Source organism: Pelobates fuscus, chromosome 8 (genome assembly GCF_036172605.1).
Source record: "Pelobates fuscus isolate aPelFus1 chromosome 8, aPelFus1.pri, whole genome shotgun sequence".
NCBI classification, from domain to species: Eukaryota; Metazoa; Chordata; class Amphibia; order Anura; family Pelobatidae; genus Pelobates; species Pelobates fuscus.
The window spans coordinates 18,759,521-18,785,323 of NC_086324.1; the positions used below are offsets into that span (position 1 = coordinate 18,759,521).

General features: G+C 39.4%; 1 protein-coding gene across 2 annotated transcripts in view; it reads left to right on the forward strand.

The window, feature by feature from the left end:
- The window catches only part of MGAT5 (alpha-1,6-mannosylglycoprotein 6-beta-N-acetylglucosaminyltransferase), a 105,094-nt gene that overhangs the window by 65,982 nt on the left and 13,309 nt on the right, over window positions 1–25,803 (forward strand). For both annotated transcript variants that reach the window (XM_063429347.1, XM_063429346.1), the window contains exons 8-11: window positions 3,085–3,254; window positions 3,877–4,011; window positions 7,452–7,585; window positions 12,500–12,633. In XM_063429347.1, the coding sequence (XP_063285417.1) occupies window positions 3,085–3,254; window positions 3,877–4,011; window positions 7,452–7,585; window positions 12,500–12,633 (573 nt within the window). The remainder of the gene's footprint in view (window positions 1–3,084; window positions 3,255–3,876; window positions 4,012–7,451; window positions 7,586–12,499; window positions 12,634–25,803) is intronic.

Genomic DNA, 25,803 nt, shown 5'->3' on the forward strand with positions numbered 1-25,803 from the left:
CTTAACAATCAAGTCCTTAGGAACATCCTTTAGGGCTTTCAGTGAGTTGAGGACTCAAAAAAGCCATCAGTTTGGATAGCTTTAGCATGCGTGTTGGACAAAACAAAGTACATTAGCCTTTTAAATAATTGAGTCTGTTCTCAGTAATCCACTGATTCCAGTATGCCACTCATCCATAAATGTTTCCACCTGCTGCTATCCTCCAAAGAATCCAAACTGGCATAATAAGAGGCTAACTCTTGCCGTATCTTAACTGAGCCGAGGTCTTCCTCCACAGACCTAACACGTCCCAGTATATTAGTCACTGTGCCAGCTCCATAGCCATGCTTTTTAAAAATGCTATCAGAAGATTGTGGGTATCTTTGCAGAGGGTCTTCATCGGACCCCCAAACGAAAGCACCCATGCTTTTTACTATGCTGGAAGTCGTCCCAAGGCCTCTGCTGAGTGGTGAAGTTTCCACCTCTGAGTGGTGAAGTTGCCATTTTGGTTTGGCTTCATCGGGGTGCCATGGGGAGAAGCAATCCAAAAATTCAGATGTCACTTGATTTCTCGGCCTTTGGCCTCTTCCCACGCTTCCCTATTTTCTCAGAAGGTAATCTAACACGATATCTTAAAAATAAATTGTTGTTTAGGCCCCAATGCAGATCTATGCGATAGCTCTTTCAAAACACTCACAATCGATCCGCAGCAAACACTGGCCCCTTTTCTTCATTTTAGCACCTCGTAATACCCGTTATTTTGATGGCTTATTCTGAAATGGAATATTTGCGTGGCATTGGGTCTTTCAGCTTTACAGCGGTGTAGATTTAGCCTGTTTACTTTTACTATCTGGCTTTATTTTAGAAGGCTTGTCAAGGGGAAATTAAGAATTGCTTGTTTTCTGTGTCCCCACCAGCTCTTTACAGCCTGTCTGACTTAAAGAATTGTTTGTTCTGTATCTCATGCTGCCACTCAGAAGCCCAGATATAAAGAATGTGTGTATCATTCTCTGTACATCACTAACTTTAATTTGTAGGCAGTCAGTAGTGCACATTAAAAATAAAATAAATACAAATTCAGAAGAGCAGGATGATGGTTACAATTTTTTTTAAAGCTGTGGCTTAATAACAATAGTTTTGATATGATCTAAATTAGAGTTTGTGCATCTGCAGTTCCTCTTAGTTGTTGGTGTCGTGCTTACAGTTTGTAATATTTTTAAATCCGATCTGTTTTTTTTGATTGGCTACTTTGTTCCGATCCAATTAGAAAACAGCTAGAATACAAATCATGGTCTAAATGTGAAAATGAGGGTAAACTAAGGCTGCCTGTCTAATGTGAAATGTAGACGTCTTAGGGAGTTATCGCTCATAATACTTTAAATGGTCTTTTAATGGCAGCTTCTGAATCTTGATTTATATGTATATTTTCATATGGTTGCTTATTTATTTATACATTGTATCCTCCTCTTTTATTTAAATTACCCATACATCAATCATCTGCAGTGAGACCGACACAATTTATTTGCCTGTCAAGACTTCAAATTGTAGCTTTTCCCTGAACCCATTTAATGTATTTCTCTTTCCCCAATGTAATTATTCTTTTTCAATAGCATGAAATTTTCTTTTTGTTTCATGAATTATTCCTCTCGGCAAGATAAGCTTCACAGATCCCTGCCCAGGCATTGCCAATCTCTGCCCTGCAGACTGTGAAATGAGGGTTTTATTGTGTTTCACCTTTCAATGTCCATTTCTGTTGCAAATTAGCAGGAAAATGGCTTGTAAATATGCCACTGCCCGACATGTTAGTGTTTGGTGTATAGAGCACATTAACCCCTTAAGGACCAAACTTCTGGAATAAAAGGGAATCATGACATGTCACACATATCATGTGTGCTTAAGGGGTTAAGGGAGTTGTAAATTGCCATTTTTTTCAGTTTTTAGAGATCTAAGTCCGTACCAAGTATGGGAGTTGTAGCTTAGATGGCAGTTTACTACTGTGGATAGTACCCTGCTGTGCAGCCTTTTAGCTTGGTATAATTAATTGCATGGGCTGTATTTGGCAAAAAGTGCTTCTCTTTTCGCACATAGAACTCGGCCGCTCAACAGCTGCTCGGCTAAGGTGAAGAGTGAACCACGGCCTTAACCCATTCAGGTTTATTTGCTTGTGATAGGCTGAAAGCCCTGAGGGATGTTTAGTATAGTACGCTAAGCCAATCATTGCTAAGCCCAAATATAAATATACTTGAATTGTAGAATTTTAGTTTTGTTTTCAGTTTAGTCTAATTAGATCCTAATATAACCATACAAAACGCATAAACCATTCTGTCACTCTCAGAGATTAGTACAGTTCATCAGTTCTAATAATAAACATATCACAATTAAGAATGTTTTCGTATTTGTTTTGTGAAAGTTCACACACCGTTTTATAGTTCTAAAAGGAGAGCATTTACCCAATAAATATTGCAATTTCCCACATTTATAAATAGTTTGTTGTGCAAGCAATGGGAATATAATGAATAATTTAAGCAGGTGGCGTGCTTATTTCTTAATGTTTAATTAGAAATGCTTGTGGGGGTAAATCTGTGTAGCATCCTGCTATTTTTAGTCTGTTTTTGTGTTTTTTTGTTTTTGCATTATATTATAATGTGTGTTTTTTGTATATTTATTTATTTTTATATTGACTGTCCAGTCGAGAAAATCAGTTGGTCGTTTCCAGTATCTACAATGTCGGTCTCGGCTGAGCCGGTTTTGTCAGATTTAATTATTGTCAGGACTTGTTTTGCATAGCTCATGGAAATTAATTCTTAAAAATACAACATGTTATTGTTGGTCTCAACTGGAAGAGAGTTTTGTAAACATTATTTTCTTCCTTTCTTTTAACCCTTCAAGTGCAAATTATATTCCACATTTGGAGAGATGCAATCGAGCTGGATTGATTGTCAAAAAGGGCAATTTCTATTTTTTTTTATTATTTTCCTATTTAATTTGTGTCCAGTTCTTTTGCACTGCTCATCCTATGTATAATGAACAAGCACAGGGACGACATTGTGCGCTGAGTCAGTGAGTGCGAAATTTTTATATCACGTGATTTTCTTTTCTTTTTAGATCCTTGTTCATCTGGGGCTATTGACAAAGGAATCAGGATTCAAGATTGCCGAAAATGCGTTCAGCGGGGGCCCGCTTGGAGAATTAGTCCAGTGGAGTGACTTAATCACATCTCTTTACTTACTGGGCCATGATGTAAGGATTTCAGCTTCAATAGCCGAGCTGAAAGAGTAAGAAGATTTTTTTTTTTTCCTCAACTTACAAAACCGACCCACACAAAAAAATAGGAGCTTGCAGACTATATGACACTACTTCTGAATGTGCTATTTGTAAGAGAGGAATTAAGAATCGCAAATCACTTAATGGTACATAAGTAGATTATTATTTTTTCTTTGCTGTGTTAGCAGTATTGGGAGCCTTTGTTGCGAGAATGATGTGATATATAGAGGCACAAACCTTTTCTATTGGCGATGTAATTGTCTGAATTGCCAAATTGGGAATGGCCTGCCGTATCTAGGACAGTTGGAAGCTACGTATCTTTAATATTAAATACTTCAGGCAATTTTGCTGACGTTTTCACAGGCGTTATTTAATTGTTACATTGGTCTAAATGGTCGTCTCTCTCTCTCTTTTTTCATTTTTTTTTTTTTTTTTAAGGATATTTAACTTTTTTTAAATGCAACACTGTTCTAAATGTAAGGGATTAAACTTGAAAATTGAGTATTCCATTTAATTCCCCCTTAACCTGGATCATAATCAATCAGTACAGCAAACACTTATTAACAAGATTTCTGTACACACATACATCATTTAGCAAAACCTGAAATTTTCTCCCCCTCCCTGTTTTCACAGAATAATGAAGAAGGTGGTCGGAAACCGCTCTGGCTGTCCAACGCAAGGAGATAAAGTTGTAGAACTTATATACATTGACATTGTAGGACTCGCTCAATTTAAAAAGACACTTGGTCCTTCTTGGGTTCATTACCAGTAAGTAACCTGTGTGTTTAATGGAGCCTAGTAACTGTGACATCTTAATGACCTTTGGATGCTCCGAGCCATCATAGAAATTGCAGACTCTAATGCCCTTAGCATGGCATGGACTGTCCTGGAATTTTGGTGCAATCAATTAAATCCCTGCCCAACCCAGAGAGCTCCACGTATTAATAAGATAATATGTATCAACTGATACCTGGAGCTCCGCTCGGTCAGTACAAGCCATATTTAGTGGCTACAAGCTGATTGATTGGATTATTATTAATCACATCCTATTAGAAACGCACGCTGCAAAAGTGTTTCTTAAAGGGAAACTCCAGTGCCAGGAAAACAATCAGTTTTCCTGGCACTGCAGGTCCCCTCTCCCTCCCACCTCCCATCCCAGGTAGCTGAAGGGGTGAAAACCCCTTCAGGTCACTTACCTGAGACCCCGCCGATGTCCCTCGGCGGTGGTTTCGGGTCGGCGTCGCTCCTCCCAGTAATTGCGTCAGCCAGTGGGCGAGACTGATTCCGCCTGCCGGCCGAGGAAACCTAATGTGCATGCGTGGCAATGCCACGCACGCGCATTAGGTCTCCCCATAGGAAAGCATTGAAAAAGATTTTCAATGCTTTCCTATGGGGAATTGAGCGACGCTGGAGGTCCTCACACAGCGTGAGGACGTCCAGTGACGCTCTAGCAAAAAAAATCTTTGCTATCATGCAGAGGTGCCCTCTAGTGGCTGTCTAGTAGACAGCCACTAGAGGTGGAGTTAACCCTGCAAGGTAATTATTGCAGTTTATACAAAACTTATATTTACAGTTGCAGGGTTGAGAGTAGTGGGAGTTGGCACCAAGACCACTCCAATGAGCAGAAGTGGTCTGGGTGCCTGGAGTGTCCCTTTAACTTGATGCTTAGATTCATCTAGTGTCTAGTAGTCTATCGCTTCCCTTGCTATTAGAAGAGAGAGCGCGTCCGTCCCTCCCCGTCCCTGCCCTGATGAACGTTTGTTAGATCAAACTAAAATGTTGATATTTTATTTTTGAGCAAATAAAAGTATTAAGTGCTATCTGTATTTAGACTACTGTGTTGTGCCGACTATAAATTATGGGATACTTGCACGGGAGTGCTGCAAGAATGTTTGTTTTGTGTGTGTGTATATATATATATAGATATATAATTAATTTGTTTTGGATTTGAAATATGCAACCCCTGCATATTAAGGCCTTGAATAAGCTTTCCAAATGATTTAATACTGTTTAAAAAGTTTCCAGGTTTTTATCTTCACAAGCTACCATTTTGTAGATAAATAATTTGGATTTTTTTCTAACCATATTGAATCATTTAGAAAGCTTATTAAATCAAGATGTATTTTTTGCAACTGTTACATTAAAGCTACACTATAGTTACCTAGACCACTTCACCTCATTGGTCTGTGTGTAGTGTCCAGTCCCACTTAGTCCTGCAATGTAAGTTATTGCAGTTATTACATTGCAGGACTAAGAATGCCTAACCAACGTATTTTATGGTTCCTTTTTCTATTCTATGCACTGAGTTTCCAGCTCCCATGACCCTTTGCAAGCATTTTCTACATCCCACACTGCCAGTAATATATAGGACTCGGCTATAGGTCCTGTATTTAAAGTCACTGACTGCTATGGTTTATACATTTTGTATCCATTCAGAAGAATAACCTCCTAATGTCCACAACAAATGCCTGATCACCGAAACATTCTATTTTGTACCACGGCATTGTTGTATATATATTTATCACCATTGTTACAGTAGTCAAGAAAATCTGTTTTAATCCCACTGAAGTTCCCTCTAATGCAGAGGTAAATGCCAGGCCAGTTGAACACTTCTTGTGACAAATGCCGACACAAAATGCCAGTGCGGAGACAGGAACTGGAGCTGTCAGCTCGATTGTCATGTTTGTCTCTGGGTAATTCTTCTGACTGCTCTTTTTTTCTTAGTCATAAACTATTTACATCGTTGGTCCTATGATGCACTGCTAAGTGCTGGAAAGTGTCCTTTATTCCTTCTATAAATCTGAGGCAGTCGATGTCTTTCCAAGAACAATCCGCAAAGCACAGGTTATAGGCACACCAGATGATGTGGGCAATCAGCCCTTTATGTTGTCGGATGAGCATGATGGGCCCTGTGGCACTTGGCATGTGCCATTCTTTGTCTAATTTCCTTTTAATGAGGTTGAAGGTAAATGTTTGGTAAAATGGCAGTACTCTTCCCTCCCTGCTGCTGTTACCATAGCTCTCCAATTACCCCGTGATCTACTGTCCTAGCTAGTGCATAATCCACCGGGTAAATGGGGAGACGAAAGAGGATGTTTTGACAGTTAATCAAAGATGGTAGAAGGTCTTGCCAGATGATTTGCTTTAAATTGATCCCTTAAGTCCAGCAGAAGTGATTGTGCTTCACTGAGGCAGGAGATAATCAATAGTTTACAGTAATTTGTACCTAAGAAAACGCTCCACATGCTGACTCGCTTAATGCTTTCCAATGTAGAGGAGAGTTGGGGGTGATTGGAGTTGTAGTGAATACGGTGAATTGTAAGCTCATATGACCAAATGGCTCACTTATCGTCAGATTAATTAGTCAATTCTCTATTTTCCCGTTGTAAAATGCTGACACTATACAAATAATGTCGATAAATAATAGATGTGGACATGATTGGAGATATTCACAAGCCGCATTACTGCCCAGCAGTGCCAATCTCTGGGGCTACTGGCAGCCTTGTGTGATGCTCCAAAAAGACAGGTTTTTCCTTCCTTATCCCCAAATCTGTATCGTCACTGTCATGTTAAAGGATGCTTCGTGTCTTTGCTTGCAAGCAAGTGGTAGCCATTATTCACCTTTCAGCCCCATTTTGCATATTTATGGAGCAGTGTATTAACTGGCCTTTCCTCAAAGTATTTTTCCTTTTCTATATATTGCTAAGACATTAATTGTTTTTTAAGTATTGTGTCTTGGAACCCTCTGTTCTCTTGGAGCGGTGAATTCCCTGCGGGCATTTTTATTTTACTTCTGTTATTCTCAGAATGTTTATACTCCTGTATGCAAACAGTGTGAGTGAGACGAATGTTTCCAATGCCAAAAAACAAACAAACAAGAAAATAACGTTTTCCAACTTGTAATTTAGCATCCTTGCAGTGATACAAACCATCGCATTTGTTCCCAATTAATGGAATCATTCAGGGTGGTGTATGATACTGGTATATAGAAAGTATCCTGTGAGGTTTTATTTCTTTTTAGATGTAGACTACTTCTTTATACATATTGTCTGCATTGCAACAGCAGTGTTTTATTTATTTTTTTAATTATTTTCCTTTGACAAAAGATCAATAAAACTAGTACTATGTATAAACCGTAAGCAATCCATCCGTGCCCATACACTTATTGTGTACCATGATTTCACTATTCTTTCATTCTGTACTTTCAGGTGCATGTTACGAGTCTTGGATTCATTTGGAACTGAACCAGAGTTTAATCACGCACATTACGCTCAATCTAAAGGCCATAAGACTCCGTGGGGGAAATGGAATTTAAACCCACAACAATTCTACACGATGTTTCGTAAGTCATCTTGTTTGTTTAAATGGCTCCATTGCAGATATTTGAGTCAGTGAAAGGTACTTTGCGATGTTAGATAGTTCATCTAATTTAGTTAAATACCTTTTCAAAGGGTATTTCTTACCATGTCTAGCAACTAAATGCCAATTGCAATGTGAATATTCCAAAATGAGAGTTCTCACTGATCACCAATGCTTACCATCCATGCATGTTTTTGTTTAGCGTGATATTAAGGGAGTTTGAAGAGATGTTGTATTCGGTAGTAAAGTTGTTCTATAGACCTACTATTGAAGTTCTGCCACCAACACTTCCTCCATTATTGTTCAACCTTGGCTAGCAATCATAAGCTGAGAACACCGAGCTAGACCATAAGTGCCTAGGGCTTTTGTTTCTTTACCACTTAAATGATTTGATAAAATGGAGAAATGGCACTAAAGACTCATTATAAAAAGCTGTAGTCATTCTTGTGATTAGAGTGTCTTTTTGAGACTGGATGGACATCATGGAACATAGGATTCACTATAATCGGGTGCCAGGATCAGCCATTACATTAATAATCCTTAACTTTAAATCCTCATCACCCCTTCTTTAAAGGTTTAATATGAAAAAATTGCGTTTTCGTTATTTTTACACTGGTCGATGTGACTTCACCACCTGATGCTTTATGTGAGTAAAATCCTTGCAGTGCCCGACGCAAACATATAAAACCGAAATGATGAATAAAATCTAAGCGTTTCAGTCCACTTGCACGTTTATTTATTATCTCTATTTCCTCTCTCTACTTTTGAGGATTGTAGAACAGTTTATAGAGGATTTACTGTTAATTATTAAGCCTTTATGGTAATCTGGATGTTGCATTCACTGTGACCGGTCAACGCAATGCAAATGATTACTGGCAGTCGAATCAAGGAAAGAGATAAATGATAATCCATATTATTTGAAGTGTAATGGATTATATCCATGACAACCTGAGGTTTTATTTACTAAATAGTACACTGGAGAAATCATGGCGAGGGTTAAAATCTCTCACTTGGTGGACTCCAGGCTTTCTATTGTGAGTAGGATGTCTGTGTTAGAACCGTTTAATGAATCCCCAGGTTAGTCCAGACATGGATTAAAAATAACAATAAAATAACTAAGGTACAGCTCAATTTATAGACTATGTTTTTCATACTTGCTTCCAATATCAAGCGTATCATGTGTATGTAGTGAAGACCTATGAAGACTGTAGATCTGAAAATATTCTAAATTTTAAACGTTTCTAATTTTTTTTTAGCACAGTAAGCAATCTCTGTTGTAGGTTGCTTGTCTGTTAAAATGTCTTTATTACACCAGAAGATAACATAAATAGCTTCTTCAATCTTTGTTGTATTTTTAAAATGATTTCTTAACCGGTGTACCTGGCACATTGTTCGCATTGATTCCTAATGCTATTGGTTAAGACAAGAGAAATTGTTTTACACATTCTTTTTGAAGATTTATTTTGTCTTGTTTTACCTACATCAAAATCTACTGGAGTGGGGTCATGGTCCCCTTAGAGAGTCTGACAAAGTAGCTGGTAATATAGATTTTGGTACAAAATCATATGTTAAAAGTCTAGGGAAGTATAGATATGTTTGAGTTTTGTGTGACGCAAATCCTTGTATTGCTACTTTATGGGAGCTCACAGTATGTGTTGTCTATCACAGAGCTCCACAAATGTAATTCCCAGTAATGTCCAGTTTATGAGTTTTACAGAGCTCCACACCAATAAAGCTATTTTTAAACACTCAAACACTGTGATGTAAAGTATCACAGAGCCCCACAGCAACACTGTGTGCAGTGTTTGTGCCTCACAGAACTTCAGGGCATTAAAATTCACATACTTTCAAACTCACTGTAACGTGTAAACAAAATCTGGTTATCAAATTCTATTAACTTAATTTCAGATCTAGAAAATGTTTTTTTAATGCTTACATCCACTGTTTACAATAAACCCAAGGTCTTGCATTTTGCCCATATGAAATATTGAGAATTATTGTGAAAGTCAGTCTGCATGAGCATGGTATCCAAAAAGCAGAGTATTAATGTGCATTGCATTCTGAAAATGAAGATGGTGGGATTATGCCTTTGACAAAGAGAGAGATCTACGGGGTGACAGGCATTCCAAACTTGAGAGATACAAAGCCGGCTAAGGTGTCAGAGTGCCAGTGATGCAGGGCAGGTTTAGGGCTGTGGCAGTGACGCCATACTGACATACACATTGTGAAAGAGGTCATACACATGAGGGTGACGACCAGCCTGCCATGCAGGGATTCCTATGAGCAGATAGACCGAATGTATTCCCTCATGTGCAGAAATGCTCTGGAAAGTGCTTGCCCTTCCCGGTGGACTTTTCCCTTGTGTCCTTGGAGGTGGACCTCCAAAGAAACACAGGACAGTTTTCCATATAGGGACGACTTTCCTCCAGGCCTGGGATAACAAAGAGGTAGACCATATTGCCCTTAAAAGAATTAAAAACATTTGTTTTAAATATTTTTTCCCGGACTGCAGAATTAATTTGTGTGTCCGATATCGAGCTCCTTGTTTCATTGAGAATAGGTATCCTCTTTCAGCTCATATGATTCGTTGTCTCGGAGTTACCTCTCTTCTTCAGACACCTGGCACCTAGTGTCAAATTTCCCTTCGACAGAGGGAGAGGTGTTTTCCCGTTAATGCTGTGGTTATGTTAACCAAGTCTGAAGAGGATCATTCTTACCTGGATTGTAAATCCATAAATGTAATTAACTTTATGGAAAATTTGTTTTTTTATACAGCTCAAAAAGTGCAAAACCCTCTTTACTTTTTTCTGAACAAAGCTGCTATATGTATAGTTGAAGAAGTTTTGAAGGGGAGGTTTCTTTCTCTTGTTTGCATATAATGTGTTTAGTTGTAATCCACAAACACAATTTAAAGAGGAAGCCAAACCTGTAGGGGTATAGCCAGGGGTTTGCATGCATTTATAAAAGCACATATTTTGCAATAAAATCAAAATGGCAGAAGATAACCAGGAGTTTAGAGATCTGGTATGGTGGCAAGGCTGGTGTTTAGAATCGGAATAGGTAGAATGGGAAGTTAACATTATAGCCATAGGATTACTGAGGGCAAGATGGTAGAGGGTATGTCGGGGATAAGTGAATGCAGGTTTGTATAGTACCGGGATATAGATAGCTAAGGGCTTACTGAGGACGGGTAGGATGGTATGGTTGTAAGGAATGAGATTAAGAAAAAAGAGATGGGGGGCTCATAAACCAGTGAATGTTTTGTAATGAAAGAAAGATTTTACAGGAATATGTGCAGGAGCATTTTAGTTTGATTTCAGATAATAAAATATCAGATTTCCATATAGATAGTCAATTTTATAAATAAACCTTTTTACACCCCCTGACTGTCAAGCAGACAAACAGGTCTTGTTACTTCCTGGTTCTTTAGGTCAGTGGAACTAAACTCAAGAGACACTGAACTTTCACCATAGAGATGCATTGATTCAATGCATCTCTATGAAGAAACTCTGTTTGGCCAGTGTGGCATTTGGCTCCGCCCCAACCCACCTCTTTGGCTGAGATCATCGGAAATTGACGGTCTCATCCAATGCTTTCCTATTGCATTGGCTTAGATCAACAGTGTTGACCATGTTGACCAATGTTAGCCATGGAGGCGGATTGGGGATGGTAAGAAGGTAAAATTTACAGCTATTCTGGAACCTAAATAGTGTTTTTAACACAAAAGGATCAGGAATACACGTTTGTGTTCCCGACCCTATAGTGTTCCTTTAAATGCATGCTTGTTTTCATTGGTAATGTATCTACAAAACAGTGAAACAGTGAGAGAGATATATGTGTGTGTGTGTATGTATGTATGTATGTATGTATGTATGTATATATATATATATATATATATATATATATATATATATAGTAGAAGGTGTTTGAGTAGAGGTGATAACGGCGTACGGAGGACATGTATTCTTCAAATAGGAAGGAGAAGTCACTGGAGCATAAAAATTTTGTGTATATCGTATAATATTTACAACAGCTCAAGAGTTTTCTTCCTTTTAAATCTGCTTCTGATAGCTCCCACTTAATGAGAGCCATTGCATGTCTCCAGTACATCATATTTCCCAATATGAACCTGGCTGGGGTTTAAAGAGCTGCTAATCAGAAGACAGAATTTCTAATGGAGCAGGGCAGGTGTGAGGCTAAAAGTCCAGCTGGTACATATTTGTAGGAAATATTCTCTGTCGTCGTGTTAGAAAAGTTGCGAGGAAAACTAAAACCGTTTATCCTTGAAATTTTGTTACGCTGCCAAGGTCGCACAAACCCTGCCCGGAGTGCTGACAGTCTAAAATTAATACTAGCTGACAATTTAAATAATTATGGGCTCTCTTATGGGCAGAGGAGTTTCACATATATATGCTTGTGTTTTTCTACATGCCATTGACCTTCCCGCAAAGTTATTATTCTCTTGGTTTTGTTCAGATAGAAATTGTAACCTATCCAGATACTAGACCTGCAGTTGATGCTTGAATCAAGAGAATCGTAGCTTTGTAGCGCGGTGACATACGGCTCACTACCACTGGGTTTATATTGATCATTGAAAATTGTACCAACTAATGTGAACTGATTTGTGGAGTGAATCAGATTTTAAAAAACTGGAACAAATAGTTTGGGTAAATCTAATCTTACTTCAGTACCAACAACTTTTAAGTTGAGTTTTTCCCATGTTTACAGAAATAAAAGTCCATTTATTAGCATCCAAAATTGCCATTGTATTTTATAAAACCTGTAATAAGTGGTCAATGGCCATTCTACAACTTCCCATCGCAATCTGAAAGGTGTTGTATGATGTATATTTAGTCTCCTAGAATTCACAACATCCCATTTTTCCCCTCGTTTGCAGCCCACACTCCTGATAACAGCTTTCTGGGGTTTGTGGTGGAGCAACATCTAAATACAAGTGACATCCGACACATGAATGACATCAAAAGGCAGAACCAATCACTTGTTTATGGAAAGGTTGACAACTTCTGGAAGGTACGTGGTGCTTGACGTGTCTCATTAGAGAGTCCCTGATGTGTTTCATGTAACAGCCACCGTGAAATGTTTTGTTGCTGCTTTTTTAACAGCGTTCCACGCAGATTTTAAGAATTGTTATATGTAATTATATCCTGTTGGTTTTCTTCGCTTCCAAAAAAAGCCGTTCTTCGTCAATACACACTCAATGTGCGCAACACTTTATCCGTACAGAGAGACAAATAAGGAAATAGTTTTTTTCTTATATACGTTTGATATTGCAGTGTCTTCAGTCAGTCCCAAAAGTATGAATAGCTTAATTTTACTGAATTGATAGATTTCCCGCAATCGCTCTACATCAGAGATATCAGAAATCACAGGTGTACCAGAGAAAGTAAACTGAGATAGTTGATAGTTTGTAGTAAGTTTAGAAACTTTTATAAGCTACATTTCAAACCCTTCTTGCTTTTATTTTAGTTTGTATATTTGTATAAATGTGCTAGCTGGTTTATAAAAAAAAAAAAAAAAAAAAAGTCAAGTGATGCATGTCCCATTTATTGATTAACAAAGTAATTTAGGTTGAAAAGAGAACCATAGGTAAACTCTCAAGTGTGGAAGACAAGATCACCCTGTGGTAGGTACCTGAATATCATTTAATTCTATAATGGATGTTGGGATAAATGCAATAAGCAGTCTGCAAAGACCAATTAAAGAACCCCAACCTTAGAGTTGTCACAGTACCCTGTAGGTCTCCCTTGTGCTAGAGAAGGCAATCACTCGACAGGAAATGACTCGTGGTGGACTACCACCTGCACGCTGATTAATATGATGTGCTTGTTCCATTGCATTTGCAATGAGGAAGGGGTGCTATCCCTGAAATATGTGGGTCACTCTTTAATGCTCTGCAGATAATTGGGATTTGACATGTGATCCCAGTTTGCCACCGCATAAATTGTGTTGTTCTTTTTTCAATCTAGATGATTTTTGTACTAATAGGAAAGAGCCCTGATACCCCAAGGTGGCTACTGATGGTCCTTTCATACTATTTTTCCTTTTTGTTCAGCCTGGTAAAGAGATTTCCACTACAGACTCCTCTATTTAACGGTCACCAACCTACAGTAATAACACAAATTGCTAAATTCACCCACCCAATCAGGATAAAACAACTCTTAGAATTAAATCTGCGCTCCGTTTGGCTTTAAACATGGATATGAGTGACTACCTATTAATTTAAGTGTTTATATAGGGCTCTTGCTGGCTTGGACAAAATCTATACAAGCCATTCCTGATACTGAAAATGCAATATGTGACAGTTCATAGGAAGTTCAGTGACGTTTCATATGTAAATTCTTCTACATAGTTCTTCCATCCTCCTTTGGTTATTTTTGATCTTTGCCTGATTGTCTAAAAGTTTATAATATTAGCAATATGGATGCTCTCCGTTCCAGGATAACGGTACATGTAGCGGTGTGGATTTCTACTTTTTTTTATTTTTTTTCAGAGAACACCTGTATGTTGAATATAAGAGATAAGGAAACTTTGTTTTGATGTTTTTTCCCTTTCTACTCTTGCTGTTAGGATTGTGATTCCGGTAAAGGTCTCCAACACAAGTCCTTGTTGTGTCACCTTTAATTTCATTTTTTTCGGCTGTTTTGTCAGTTCCCTTCAAGCTGAGCCGCAGCTCTGCGAGACTCCAAGCTTTAAGCATTTTTCTGTAGTTCACTTTTAATTCGTATTTTGAGGAAAATCTCAAAGTAGAAAATGTATTTCTGCATTACACGCAGCACCCAATGTTTGCATCAAAGCTCTCCTGAAAGGTTCTAAGGACTCTATACTGTACTGGCCTGATTACAGAGCAAGTCTATTACAGGACGCATGTTTCAGTTCTAGAGCATCTGAAATTAAAACCTCTCATTTTTCCTTCTCCTGTCCGAAATGTTTAATTACTCTTTTATTTTCTTTAAGTTCAAGGCCAAATTTTCTTTTTCCACAACAAATTCTTCCTTATTTTACCCACCATATTTTTTAGATGTCCCATTCCTGCGTACCCCTTCTTTAGCAAGTCCTCATTCCACCCTCATTGTATTGTCTCTTTTCACAGTAATTCCCCCTTTTAACTTTTATTCCCCCTGTTTGCCCTCAAGTTATATTTCCTTTCCTCCTCATCTTTACACTTTACACTCCCCTTAGCCCACTGTTTATTTTTTAGCGACCCCTTTCTGCTGTATGAATGCCCCAGTTTAATCAGCAATGTTCCTGACTGCATGATCCACACCGATACTGTGAATGTAGCTAGTGTCAGTGCTGATGATCCAGGTACAGGATCTCACGACAGACATTGCATTCTAGAGCAGGATTGTGAATTGGTTTTTACATCACTTTGTAAGTGTGTGTGTCTTGGTGTCTATATCTTGTATATGTCTTATGGTATAAACAATATTCTCTGTCTAATATAGGGTGTTTGTCAGTAAGCAGGAGATGAGATTACACAGCCCATCAGGGAATTAATTGGATTATTGTCAGACAGCCAATATAGGTACTATGGACGTGGACCTGTTTTTTCATTCACTCCTCCTGTACGCAGCAAATAGATTCACCATCTCCACGAGGTCCGTCCAGTCTGGATGACAGGTTTCACAATGCTGGCAGAGTACTATTACTCACTGATTAATTATAGCGGGTGCACAAAAACCTGTATTATCACAGAAATTGTTCTTTTCCCTCATTGTTTGTCTGAGTCATAACCTGTTATGATGTAAATCCAGGGCCAAAACGCAGCAACAGCTAAAAAAAATAAAATAGCTGCAAGGCTGGTTTACCTGGCATTGCAAACTACTTAATACCTTGAGACATGTTATGTTAACTCCTTCAAGACCCCAGCTACTCAGAATTCATGTCGTGGCATATGAATTAACACCTAGTCTGTGCCACGTGCCTTGAGATGCTCTGCCTTCATACCCACGGCTGTGCAACACATTGCAATAACATTAAGGACAGCAAGCTGTGAGATACTCTGCAGCAAGCTGTGAGATGCTCTGTATGAATATTCTGGGCTATGCACTGATCTGTAAGATGCTCTGCAGCAAGCTGTGAGATGCTCTGTATGAACTTTCTGGGCTATGCACTGATCAGTGAGTTGCTCTGCAGCAAGCTGTGAGATGCTTTGTATGAACTTTCTGGGCTATGCACTGATCTGTGAGATGCTCTGCAGCAAGCTGTGAGATGCTCTGCAGCAAGCTGTGAGATGCTCTGCAGCAAGCTGTGAGATGCTCTGCAGCAAGCTGTGAGATGCTCTGCAGCAAGCTGTGAGATGCTCTGCATGAATATTCTGGGCTATGCACTGATCTGTAAGATGCTCTGCAGCAAGCTGTGAGATGCTCTGCAGCAAGCTGTGAGATGCTCTGCAGAAAGCTGTGAGATGCTCTGCAGCAAGCTGTGAGATGCTCTGCATGAATATTCTGGTCTATGCACTGATCAGTGAGATGCTCTGCAGCAAGCTGTGAGATGCTCTGCAGCAAGCTGTGAGATGCTCTGCAGCAAGCTGTGAGATGCTCTGCAGCAAGCTGTGAGATGCTCTGCAGCAAGCTGTGAGATGCTCTGCAGCAAGCTGTGAGATGCTCTGCAGCAAGCTGTGAGATGCTCTGCAGCAAGCTGTGAGATGCTCTGCAGCAAGCTGTGAGATGCTCTGCAGCAAGCTGTGAGATGCTCTGCATGAATATTCTGGGCTATGCACTGATCTGTAAGATGCTCTGCAGCAAGCTGTGAGATGCTCTGCAGCAAGCTGTGAGATGCTCTGCAGCAAGCTGTGAGATGCTCTGCAGAAAGCTGTGAGATGCTCTGCAGCAAGCTGTGAGATGCTCTGCAGAAAGCTGTGAGATGCTCTGCAGCAAGCTGTGAGATGCTCTGCATGAATATTCTGGGCTATGCACTGATCTGTAAGATGCTCTGCAGCAAGCTGTGAGATGCTCTGCAGCAAGCTGTGAGATGCTCTGCAGCAAGCTGTGAGATGCTCTGCAGCAAGCTGTGAGATGCTCTGCAGAAAGCTGTGAGATGCTCTGCAGAAAGCTGTGAGATGCTCTGTATGAACTTTCTGGGCTATGATCTGATCTGTGAGATATTACTCTGAGATTGCAGAAAGATGCTCTGCATTGACATTCAGTGCTGTGCAGTGAGATGCTCTGCATTGACATTCAGTGCTATGCGGTGAGCTCTGATGTTTTGCATTCACATAAGGTGTGGCGTGTAGCATTGCAGTGACCTTTGAGATGCTCTGCATTGACATTCAGTGCTGGGCAGTGAGATGCTCTGCATTGACATTCAGTGCTATGCGGTGAGATGCTCTGCATTGACATTCAGTGCTATGCGGTGAGATGCTCTGCATTGACATTCAGTGCTATGCGGTGAGATGCTCTGCATTGACATTCAGTGCTGTGCAGTGAGATGCTCTGCATTGACATTCAGTGCTGTGCAGTGAGATGCTCTGCATTGACATTCAGTGCTGTGCAGTGAGATGCTCTGCATTGACATTCAGTGCTGGGCAGTGAGATGCTCTGCATTGACATTCAGTGCTATGCGGTGAGATGCTCTGCATTGACATTCAGTGCTATGCGATGAGATGCTCTGCATTGACATTCAGTGCTATGCAGTGAGATGCTCTGCATTGAAATTCAGTGCTATGCGGTGAGATGCTCTGCATTGACATTCAGTGCTATGCGGTGAGATGCTCTGCATTGACATTCAGTGCTGTGCGGTGAGATGCTCTGCATTGACATTCAGTGCTGTGCAGTGAGATGCTCTGCATTGACATTCAGTGCTGTGCAGTGAGATGCTCTGCATTGACATTCAGTGCTGGGCAGTGAGATGCTCTGCATTGACATTCAGTGCTATGCGGTGAGATGCTCTGCATTGACATTCAGTGCTATGCGATGAGATGCTCTGCATTGACATTCAGTGCTATGCAGTGAGATGCTCTGCATTGACATTCAGTGCTATGCGATGAGATGCTCTGCATTGACATTCAGTGCTATGCAGTGAGATGCTATGTAGTATATTCAGATTAGCTCTTGATTGGCATTAATTTCTTTGTTGGTATTAATGAACCTGCTCACTGTGAATGCTCTGTGTTTATGCATCAGCTATGAGATGCTCTGTATATGTATTCAGGGATGGGCTGTGAGATGCTCTGTTGGTATTCACGGATCGGTTGTGAGATGCTCTGTGTTCAGGGATCGGTTGTGAGATGCTCTGTGTTCAGGGATCGGCTGCAAGATGCTCTGTGTTTAGGGATCGGCTGCGAGATGCTCTGTGTTTAGGGATCGGCTGCGAGATGCTCTGTGTTTAGGGATCGGCTGCGAGATGCTCTGTGTTTAGGGATCGGCTGCGAGATGCTCTGTGTTTAGGGATCGGCTGCGAGATGAGATTGTTAGGTATTTCTCTAATTTTATGGTCTGTTAATTGAGCTGACCTGACTTTTTGTGCACACTCCGGGAGCATGTCAGTGCATTTGTGTGTTTTATGGTTTTTGAACAATGTGTGAACCAGGAATTAATTTCCTATTTTATTTGCTTTTCTTGGACTTGACATGGTAATTGTTAATATGCCAAATTTGCGTTCAGTATTACGACCGGGGTTACTTTAACCCTTTAAGTACCAAAATATGACACTATTCGAAACCACCTTCTGCTAAAGTAGCATTTAAACAGGCTCCATAGTCCGTACATTAACCCAGTGACCTGTTTCAGCAGGTTTAAAAACAAGAGATCAGATTATTAACCCTTAATCTGGGACCGAGTTAAGATAAGTTATTTCCAAATGGTAGGGTTTACACTTTGCCCTTCTACCCTCCTAGATAATGTGGATATAGAATGGGTTCCTTCACCAATCTCTATCCTATTCCTAAACTCCAGACCACGTCTGCTTGGTTAAACGAATCTTCATCTCTACCGGATTATCAATTTATCAAGACTAAAAGTTGGTTGTCGTTCACAATATGTTATCTTAAGACTTTCAAAGCATCATGGGACTTGTAGTTCAACAGTTGAAGGATAGATTTTGACTAGTCTAGCTTTACATCCATATTCATTTATTATGAAAGAATCACCTTATTCTATACAATTTGATCCAAGACATTAAAATCTAAAGCAAATCAAAATCAAACAAGGCTCGTCCTTGAATCCTATGTGTATTTATTTTGGGTGTATTTTAAAGTCCGATTGAACGGTTTCCCTGCTGAGTGATGTAAATACGTGTGGCACAATGGCTGTGCTATTAGATTATAGCCTCACTCAACTCAGTGAAAGACTGCATTTTCCATCCTGCAGTGAAACACCTACCACTCTCAGGCCTCACTCAACTCAGTGAAAGACTGCATTTTCCATCCTGCAGTGAAACACCTACCACTCTCAGACCTCACTCAACTCAGTGGAAGACTGCATTTTTTTCTCCCCACTTCCCAGCCACCCACCCACCCACCCACCCTCCCCTCCTCCCGCCCACCCAGGCTCCCCCTAAATATATAGCATGCTCCTCCAGCTGTTTGAGATTCTCACCCAATTACCTCTTCATTCCCCTAACATCTTGTTAACTCGTTCAGCCATCACCTCCAAACTTCCCCTGCTACCTCTTGTCTCAAATCCCCATGGTATCCTTTAGATTGTAAGCTCACGGGCCATCTAGCCAAGCACTTTGTATAAAAGAGCTCCAATGGCTAGATATCGGCTTACGGGCAGGGCTCTCTTACCTCTTTTATTTGTCTGTGTATATTGTACGTTTCACAACTAATTGTACAGCGCTGCGGAATCTGTTGGCGCTTTATAAATAGCAATAATAAATAAATAAAATTAGATTATGTATCGCAATATCTGCCAAAAAATGCTGCTCGGTCAAGATTTGACAGAAACCAGCATTCTCACTGCCTGGAGTTCAATTTCAGAAACCGCGTTTGTTCTTTTTAAGCAGAACAATAAAGAAATCTAGTGAAATAGTAGCTACCATTGCTCACTGTTATCTGATAATGCTGTTTTTGTTTGGTTTCATCGTCAAAACATCATGTACGTATAACGGCACATTGTAATCGGATCGTAAAGCTTTTGCAATTGCTCAGAGGATTATTCTGGCAAATATAAAATGAAGTGCTTCAAAGTAAAGTTTGCTTTGTAAACAAAACTCTTTATTTGATCCTCTATAGAACAAATGCAGAGATTAAACTTGCAGTCTCTTTTGCCTCCTAGCAATGAACTCACTGCAAAATTTTAATGTATATAACATTAATTTTTATTTATTTTTTTCGTTTTTTTTAATGGGTTGCGTCTCTCCCTCCTCCCCCCTTTCCCCATTCACCTAACCATGAGAATTTTGCAAGGAGCTTGTCCGTTTTATTTAAGTTTTCCTGTGAAAACTGTGCAGCCCTTAAACTGATTCTATTATCTCTTAAAGTACAATCGCCAAGAGTGGTCTAATAAACTTGATCACGGAATGTCTGAGTCGCGTTGATTCTTTTTTTAACATCTTTTATAGAACTTTTTTTTATTTTTGCTCTGCAGAGAGTCCCATTAAGAGCAAACAGCAAAAAAAAGAATATTGACATTACAAAGTAAGTGGATAATCTGTACAGTGGGAACACTAGTAAGAAAGCTCTGTGTCTGAGTGCATGGAGTGCCACTCACTTTAGCAGTCTAGCAGTCCCGGAGGGATCAAGGTCATAGTGATCGGTGAATGTGCCAGGATTGTACGGTAATAAACTCAAACTGGTGATGCCTTTAAACTTTTATTTTCTCCAACAGAGATAAAAACTAAAATAAACAAACCGGTAAAAAGCCTGTGGAGTTTAGGTGCTAAAAAGTCCTTTTTAATGCTATTAGATACAAAGTGCAGCATGTAGTCTCCCCTAGGCAATCCTCTCTCAGAAAGAAAGAACATGCTGTTACTGTGTATCTAAAAACTTTGAAACAACTCTAAAGGGAGTGCCTCATTGAAGTGATCTAGAAGATGCAGTGTCCCTATTGCACTTAATGCTGCAATGTAAAACTGCAGATCGAAGTCTGCCCACAGTGGCTGCCACTGGAGGTGCTTCCGACACGTTTGATCCGGTAACTGATGCTGGATGTTTCATTGCTTTCCTATGTGGAGGTGTATTATGCACATGGCATTTGCAGTGCATTCGCGTTAGCGCCCCCCTCCTCATGACACGGGTTTTTAACCCTTTTCTTTATCACCTGGGGGGGCTTTGAATTGCTGGCACTTATAGTATCCCTTTAACAACAAAGTTATTTTTCTGGCACAATAGCCCTCTAAAGTGCCCCCCTCCTTCACAGCTACTCCCCTCATGGTGCAGAAGGGGTTAAAAATCACTTACTTGATTCCAGTGCCGATGTTGCTCTTGCGGGGTTAAGTGACCTGGGACATTGCACCCAGACCACTTCTATGAGCTGAAGTGGTCTGGGTGCTATAGTGTCCCATTAAACTCCACAGGCCTTTACCTGCTTCTTTATTATACCGTTTTTATCTCTATTGGAGAAAATAAAAGTTTCAAAGGCATCACCAGTTTGTGTTTCTTAACGTACATGGCTGGTGGAGCCACCGATCACTAGGACCTTGTAGGGATTGCTAAAGTGAGAGTGGACTCTGACACACGGAGGTGAATACCAAAAGGTTTCCCATCTGTACAGATGCTCAGCGCTAGATGTTTTAGTGTTTATTTTTAAAGGTGCAATCCAAGCTATTTGTTATTTATCTATTATCTGGTTGTGCGCCATTTTTTTTTCTTTTTTTATTTTGTATTTTGGTAAGATATATCGACTTTGTTCTCTTGGTTGCTGCATTTAATATTTTTGGGGTTGTTAAATCTATGTTCTTTTGCACATGATTTTTTTGCCGATTGTATTTGTTGGCACAATGCGTTAACTCCTTACTGGAGTATTTGATTGCACAATGTTTTGGTTTGCTTGTTTCTCTGCAAGGTTGCACTTTAAAGTAATATACACACAATTTTTTAACTTCACACATTAAATATAGGTACATATTTTAAGGGCCTTTTTAGACACTTATTATTAATATTTGTGTGTTTTGTGATTAAAATAAGAAATTTGTGATGTTTCTAAGTGATTTTCGAACATAAAGTTGGTTTTAATTTAAATGTAACAAGCTGTTTTTATGACACACTCCACTGCCCAAACAAAGTTAAATTAGTAGATATACCCCCAATGAAAACATGCATGCATGTCCTTTATTGGGGATATATCTAAAACAGCTTTGAAAAGCTGCAGATCTCTTAAAAAAAGCTGCAAGCCCTCATCCTTTAACCCCGCCCAGACTTTCCATTACTGTCCAATCACAGACTCCCAATGCAGCTCAATGAGAAGTCTTTGCAAGGCAGGTGCTCTGAGCAATTGCTGCATCTTGAGCTAAGCTACACTGAGTTATACAACCAGGAAGTAGCAGGACCTGTCGCCTGATTAACAGCCATTGAAATCTGCACTTTTTGTAAAATGAAAAAATGAAAAAAGGAGAACACACTCTTCACACATGAAGAACATCAGCCAGCTGAACTGCTTTAGTTGTGATTCTCTAAATTGTAACATCAAACAGACAACTGATGTTACCAAATCCTATAGAGTCCACCTTAAAAACATAGCCCACATCCGCCCCTTCCTTACACAAGATGCTACCAAGGAGCTTGTCCATGCTCTAGTAATCTCTTGCATGGATTACTGTAACCCTCTTCTAAAAGGTATTCTCACAAGTTGTATTGCTACACTCTGTAATGAATGCTGCAGCCAGACTGATTTTCCTCTCTAGTCGGTCCTCTCACACCTCTCCCCTCTCTTAGTCCTTACATTGGCTTCCTGTTTCCTATAGGAGTCAATTCAAAGTGCTAACCCATACCTATAAAGCACTAACCAATTCTTGCCCCTCTTGTATCTCTTCACTGATCCATAGGTATGCCCCTTCTCGGTCTCGTCGCTCTGCCCGTGACCTTCCCCTCTCTGCTGGGGAAGGTTACGGGCACCTGTATGGCCAACTCATGCTTGCAGGACTTCTCGCGGGTTGCACCTTTGCTTTGGAACAGCCTGCCTACCGCCATCAGACTCTCCCCTAGTCTACAATCATTTAAAAAGTGCCTCAAAACCCATCTCTTTAGGAAAGCTTATGGCCTCCCAGAGTAACCTCTACCTTACACACCTGTCCCTTGCTCTCTCATAAAGGGCAACACTCTATTCTCTCCTCCAGCTCTGCTTCACTCCACCTTGTTTGATTGCTACCTCCTGTCCTGTTGTGTTTTACACCCCACTTCCTATATAGACTGTAAGCTCATTTGAGCAGGGCCCTCTTCAATCTATTGTTCCTGTAAGTTTTTGTAATGCCTCATTTATTGTCAAATCTCCTCCTTTGATAATATTGTAAAGCGCTACGGAATATGCTGGCGCTATATAAATACCAGTAATAATCTATTTTTCCCCCCAACTTTTTCTCATGAGTTATTAACATGAAAATACTGTTACACACTCGAAGATAACAGGCAGCCAATCATAGCTGTTACGTTATTTATTATTGTTATTATTATTATTTATTATTAAGGTAGCAGGCTTTTATGGGATATGTAGCTCATCTCTTGTCATCAGAAAATGTGTGTGAAACACCAATCTAATCAATAACATTCATTTCATTGATTTATCACAAGTACTCCAAACTTGATACTCATCCCTTTTCAGACCAAAATTCACAGTGGATTGTAATCTAATTGCACCTGGACACCTCATTGCATTTAAAAGATCGAATATTTTCCCCAGTGCGTCACAAATTTTATGCTCTTCACATGGATTCACAAGAAGAAAGCAAAATCCCTCTGCTTCTCCCATCACGGTTCCTATAACTGTTTAACGTTTTTTATAATTTTATAACTCCCATCTGTACTTACAGATAGAAAACGTTACATTAAAATAATTATGGTATTAAAGTAAAGAAGGAACAGCTGCTAAAATTGTAGACCTGTTTTTGAAATCTTCAAAAGATATTATGTAATAAACCAGAAACACGGACCACAAAAAATTTAATTAAGTAAACATATGTGATCTGTGCTGCAGGGGACAGGATGTTTTTGTTGTTGTGTTTTTTTTATTTTTTTTAGAAATTCAGTATCAATCTCATAAATTGAAATCAGAGTGATAATTCCTTTTATATTGTGCGTAACCAGCCCTTATAGCTTTAGACTCTATGAAAGCAGACATTTCAGTTGCAGTCGTTGGATGTTATTGGGAGGGACACAATCGTAGAACTGCACCTGTTGGGGAACTAAAACTCACATGATGTTTTTTCAGAATTAAGGTTGAATGTCCCTCTTTTTGAGCCTTGAGGGACCCTCCTCATATCTTAGTGAACACTGTATGGCCCCTGGCACCTTTCAGGTGGACAGAGTATTCTTTGGCTCACTAAGAATACCTATCAACAGGCCCAAATCCAGCAGGAGAGTCCTGAGTTTCAATAAGTTAATGTTTGGGCATCACTAGAAATTTACACATTTCAGGATTTTGAGCGTGATTACACATGCAGTATGAACATATAAAGACAAAATGTTTCCAGCTCGTGCTAGCTTTAAAATGTCTTAAAGTTTTGCTTGATTGGGGTATTTGCACGGAGGGTAGCACAGACAGATGGTGCCAACGCGCTTCATACCTTAGTGGCACTTTGTCATGCTTTGCATTGTGGGAGCATATGGATGTATTCATGCAATTGGATGCAAGTGTTTGCTAGCATGTTTTATGGTCACAGTCGGGTTTATTCACTGGGAATTGTGTCGAATTGATTATGGAAATACAGATTTAAGTCAATATAGATGAACTTCAGGGAATTTTGGTTTTAAACGTGCAGTGTTCTTACCAATTCAGTACAGGCTGATAAATAAATCAAATAATAAAATTTTAATTGTATGTTCTGTAAAATACCACGTCTTACGACACATTTATTTTATTGACGCTTTCACCGTGACATTTAAAATAAAATAAAATATGAAGTACTTTTTTTTTCCTATGAATTTTTATCATTTTAGGATTTAATAATTTTCTAAAAATGGATTAGAGTCAGAGCATCTCATTTTTGAAACTTTTCCAGTATTTCAGTAGTGCCCAGTTTCCTGAGGTTTTAAAGTCTGCTTATTGGCAAGAACTACGGGTCGGCATTTAAACCTTGTACAGATCTAGTTATCTTCTAGCGTATAATTACTTCTCATATTGTCAGAAGGTTTGTTAGGTTTTTTGATGTGTTTTTCCATTTGTGACAAAGGTGGACAAATATTTAAGCCAAGGTTTTAAGCAGCTACACATATCTTTTGCCAATTGAGCTACCAGTTTGATCCAGTCTGTATGTATTATTTTCTTTCTTTAAACAGAGCTTTAAGAGCTTGCACATATGGTCCTCGTTAAACTGCTGGCCCTTGCTTTGTGCCAAGGTGACCTAGATCTGAGTTGTGGCATATTACTCTTATTGACACTGTTATTTACTATTGATTTTAAAAGCCTGGTATTCCGTTTTACCCAATTAATAGAATATCTATTTAATAGAATCCCCTGAAGACAGACAGAAGATAGACAAAAGAATGTTTGAAAATGCTGGTGTCATTAAATGACTCTTATAAACCTTGCGTGACCTTACTGTCATTTAATATGCTTCAATTTGTCATTTGCTTGAATTGTCATGGTACGTTATTATTATGACACTTCTTCATATTGTTTTTTTTTGTATGTTTGTTTTTTAATTTTGAGATAAGATTTAAAGTAGATCTGTCACTTTTCATTGTAATGTAATTTGTAATAACAGTATTACAATCCGCTTAAATTCATTTTCTTCAGACCTTGTTATTGTCATTTTATATGTAACGTCAATCAGAAGATTGGACAGTTTTTCAGAAGGGCAGGTGGATATTTCACCATTTTGCCACCCAAAGTCTATTAGCTGAGCAGTATGTTCTACACTACTAGCCAGACCTTAAACGTTACTTGCCACGTCAAGCCTGTGTGCGCCATGGCGTACCCATCACGGGTTGATTTGTACTTGCCAGGGCTACGTTTTCACTCGTCCGTGGCTTTTTGAGTTTTGAAAACCGATAAGAAATGGACTGCTCAGTCATATGATGCCAACAGCTAAACAGGTCTAGGGATTTATTCTCCAGAGCCAACACATTTCACAAGGAATGGGGTA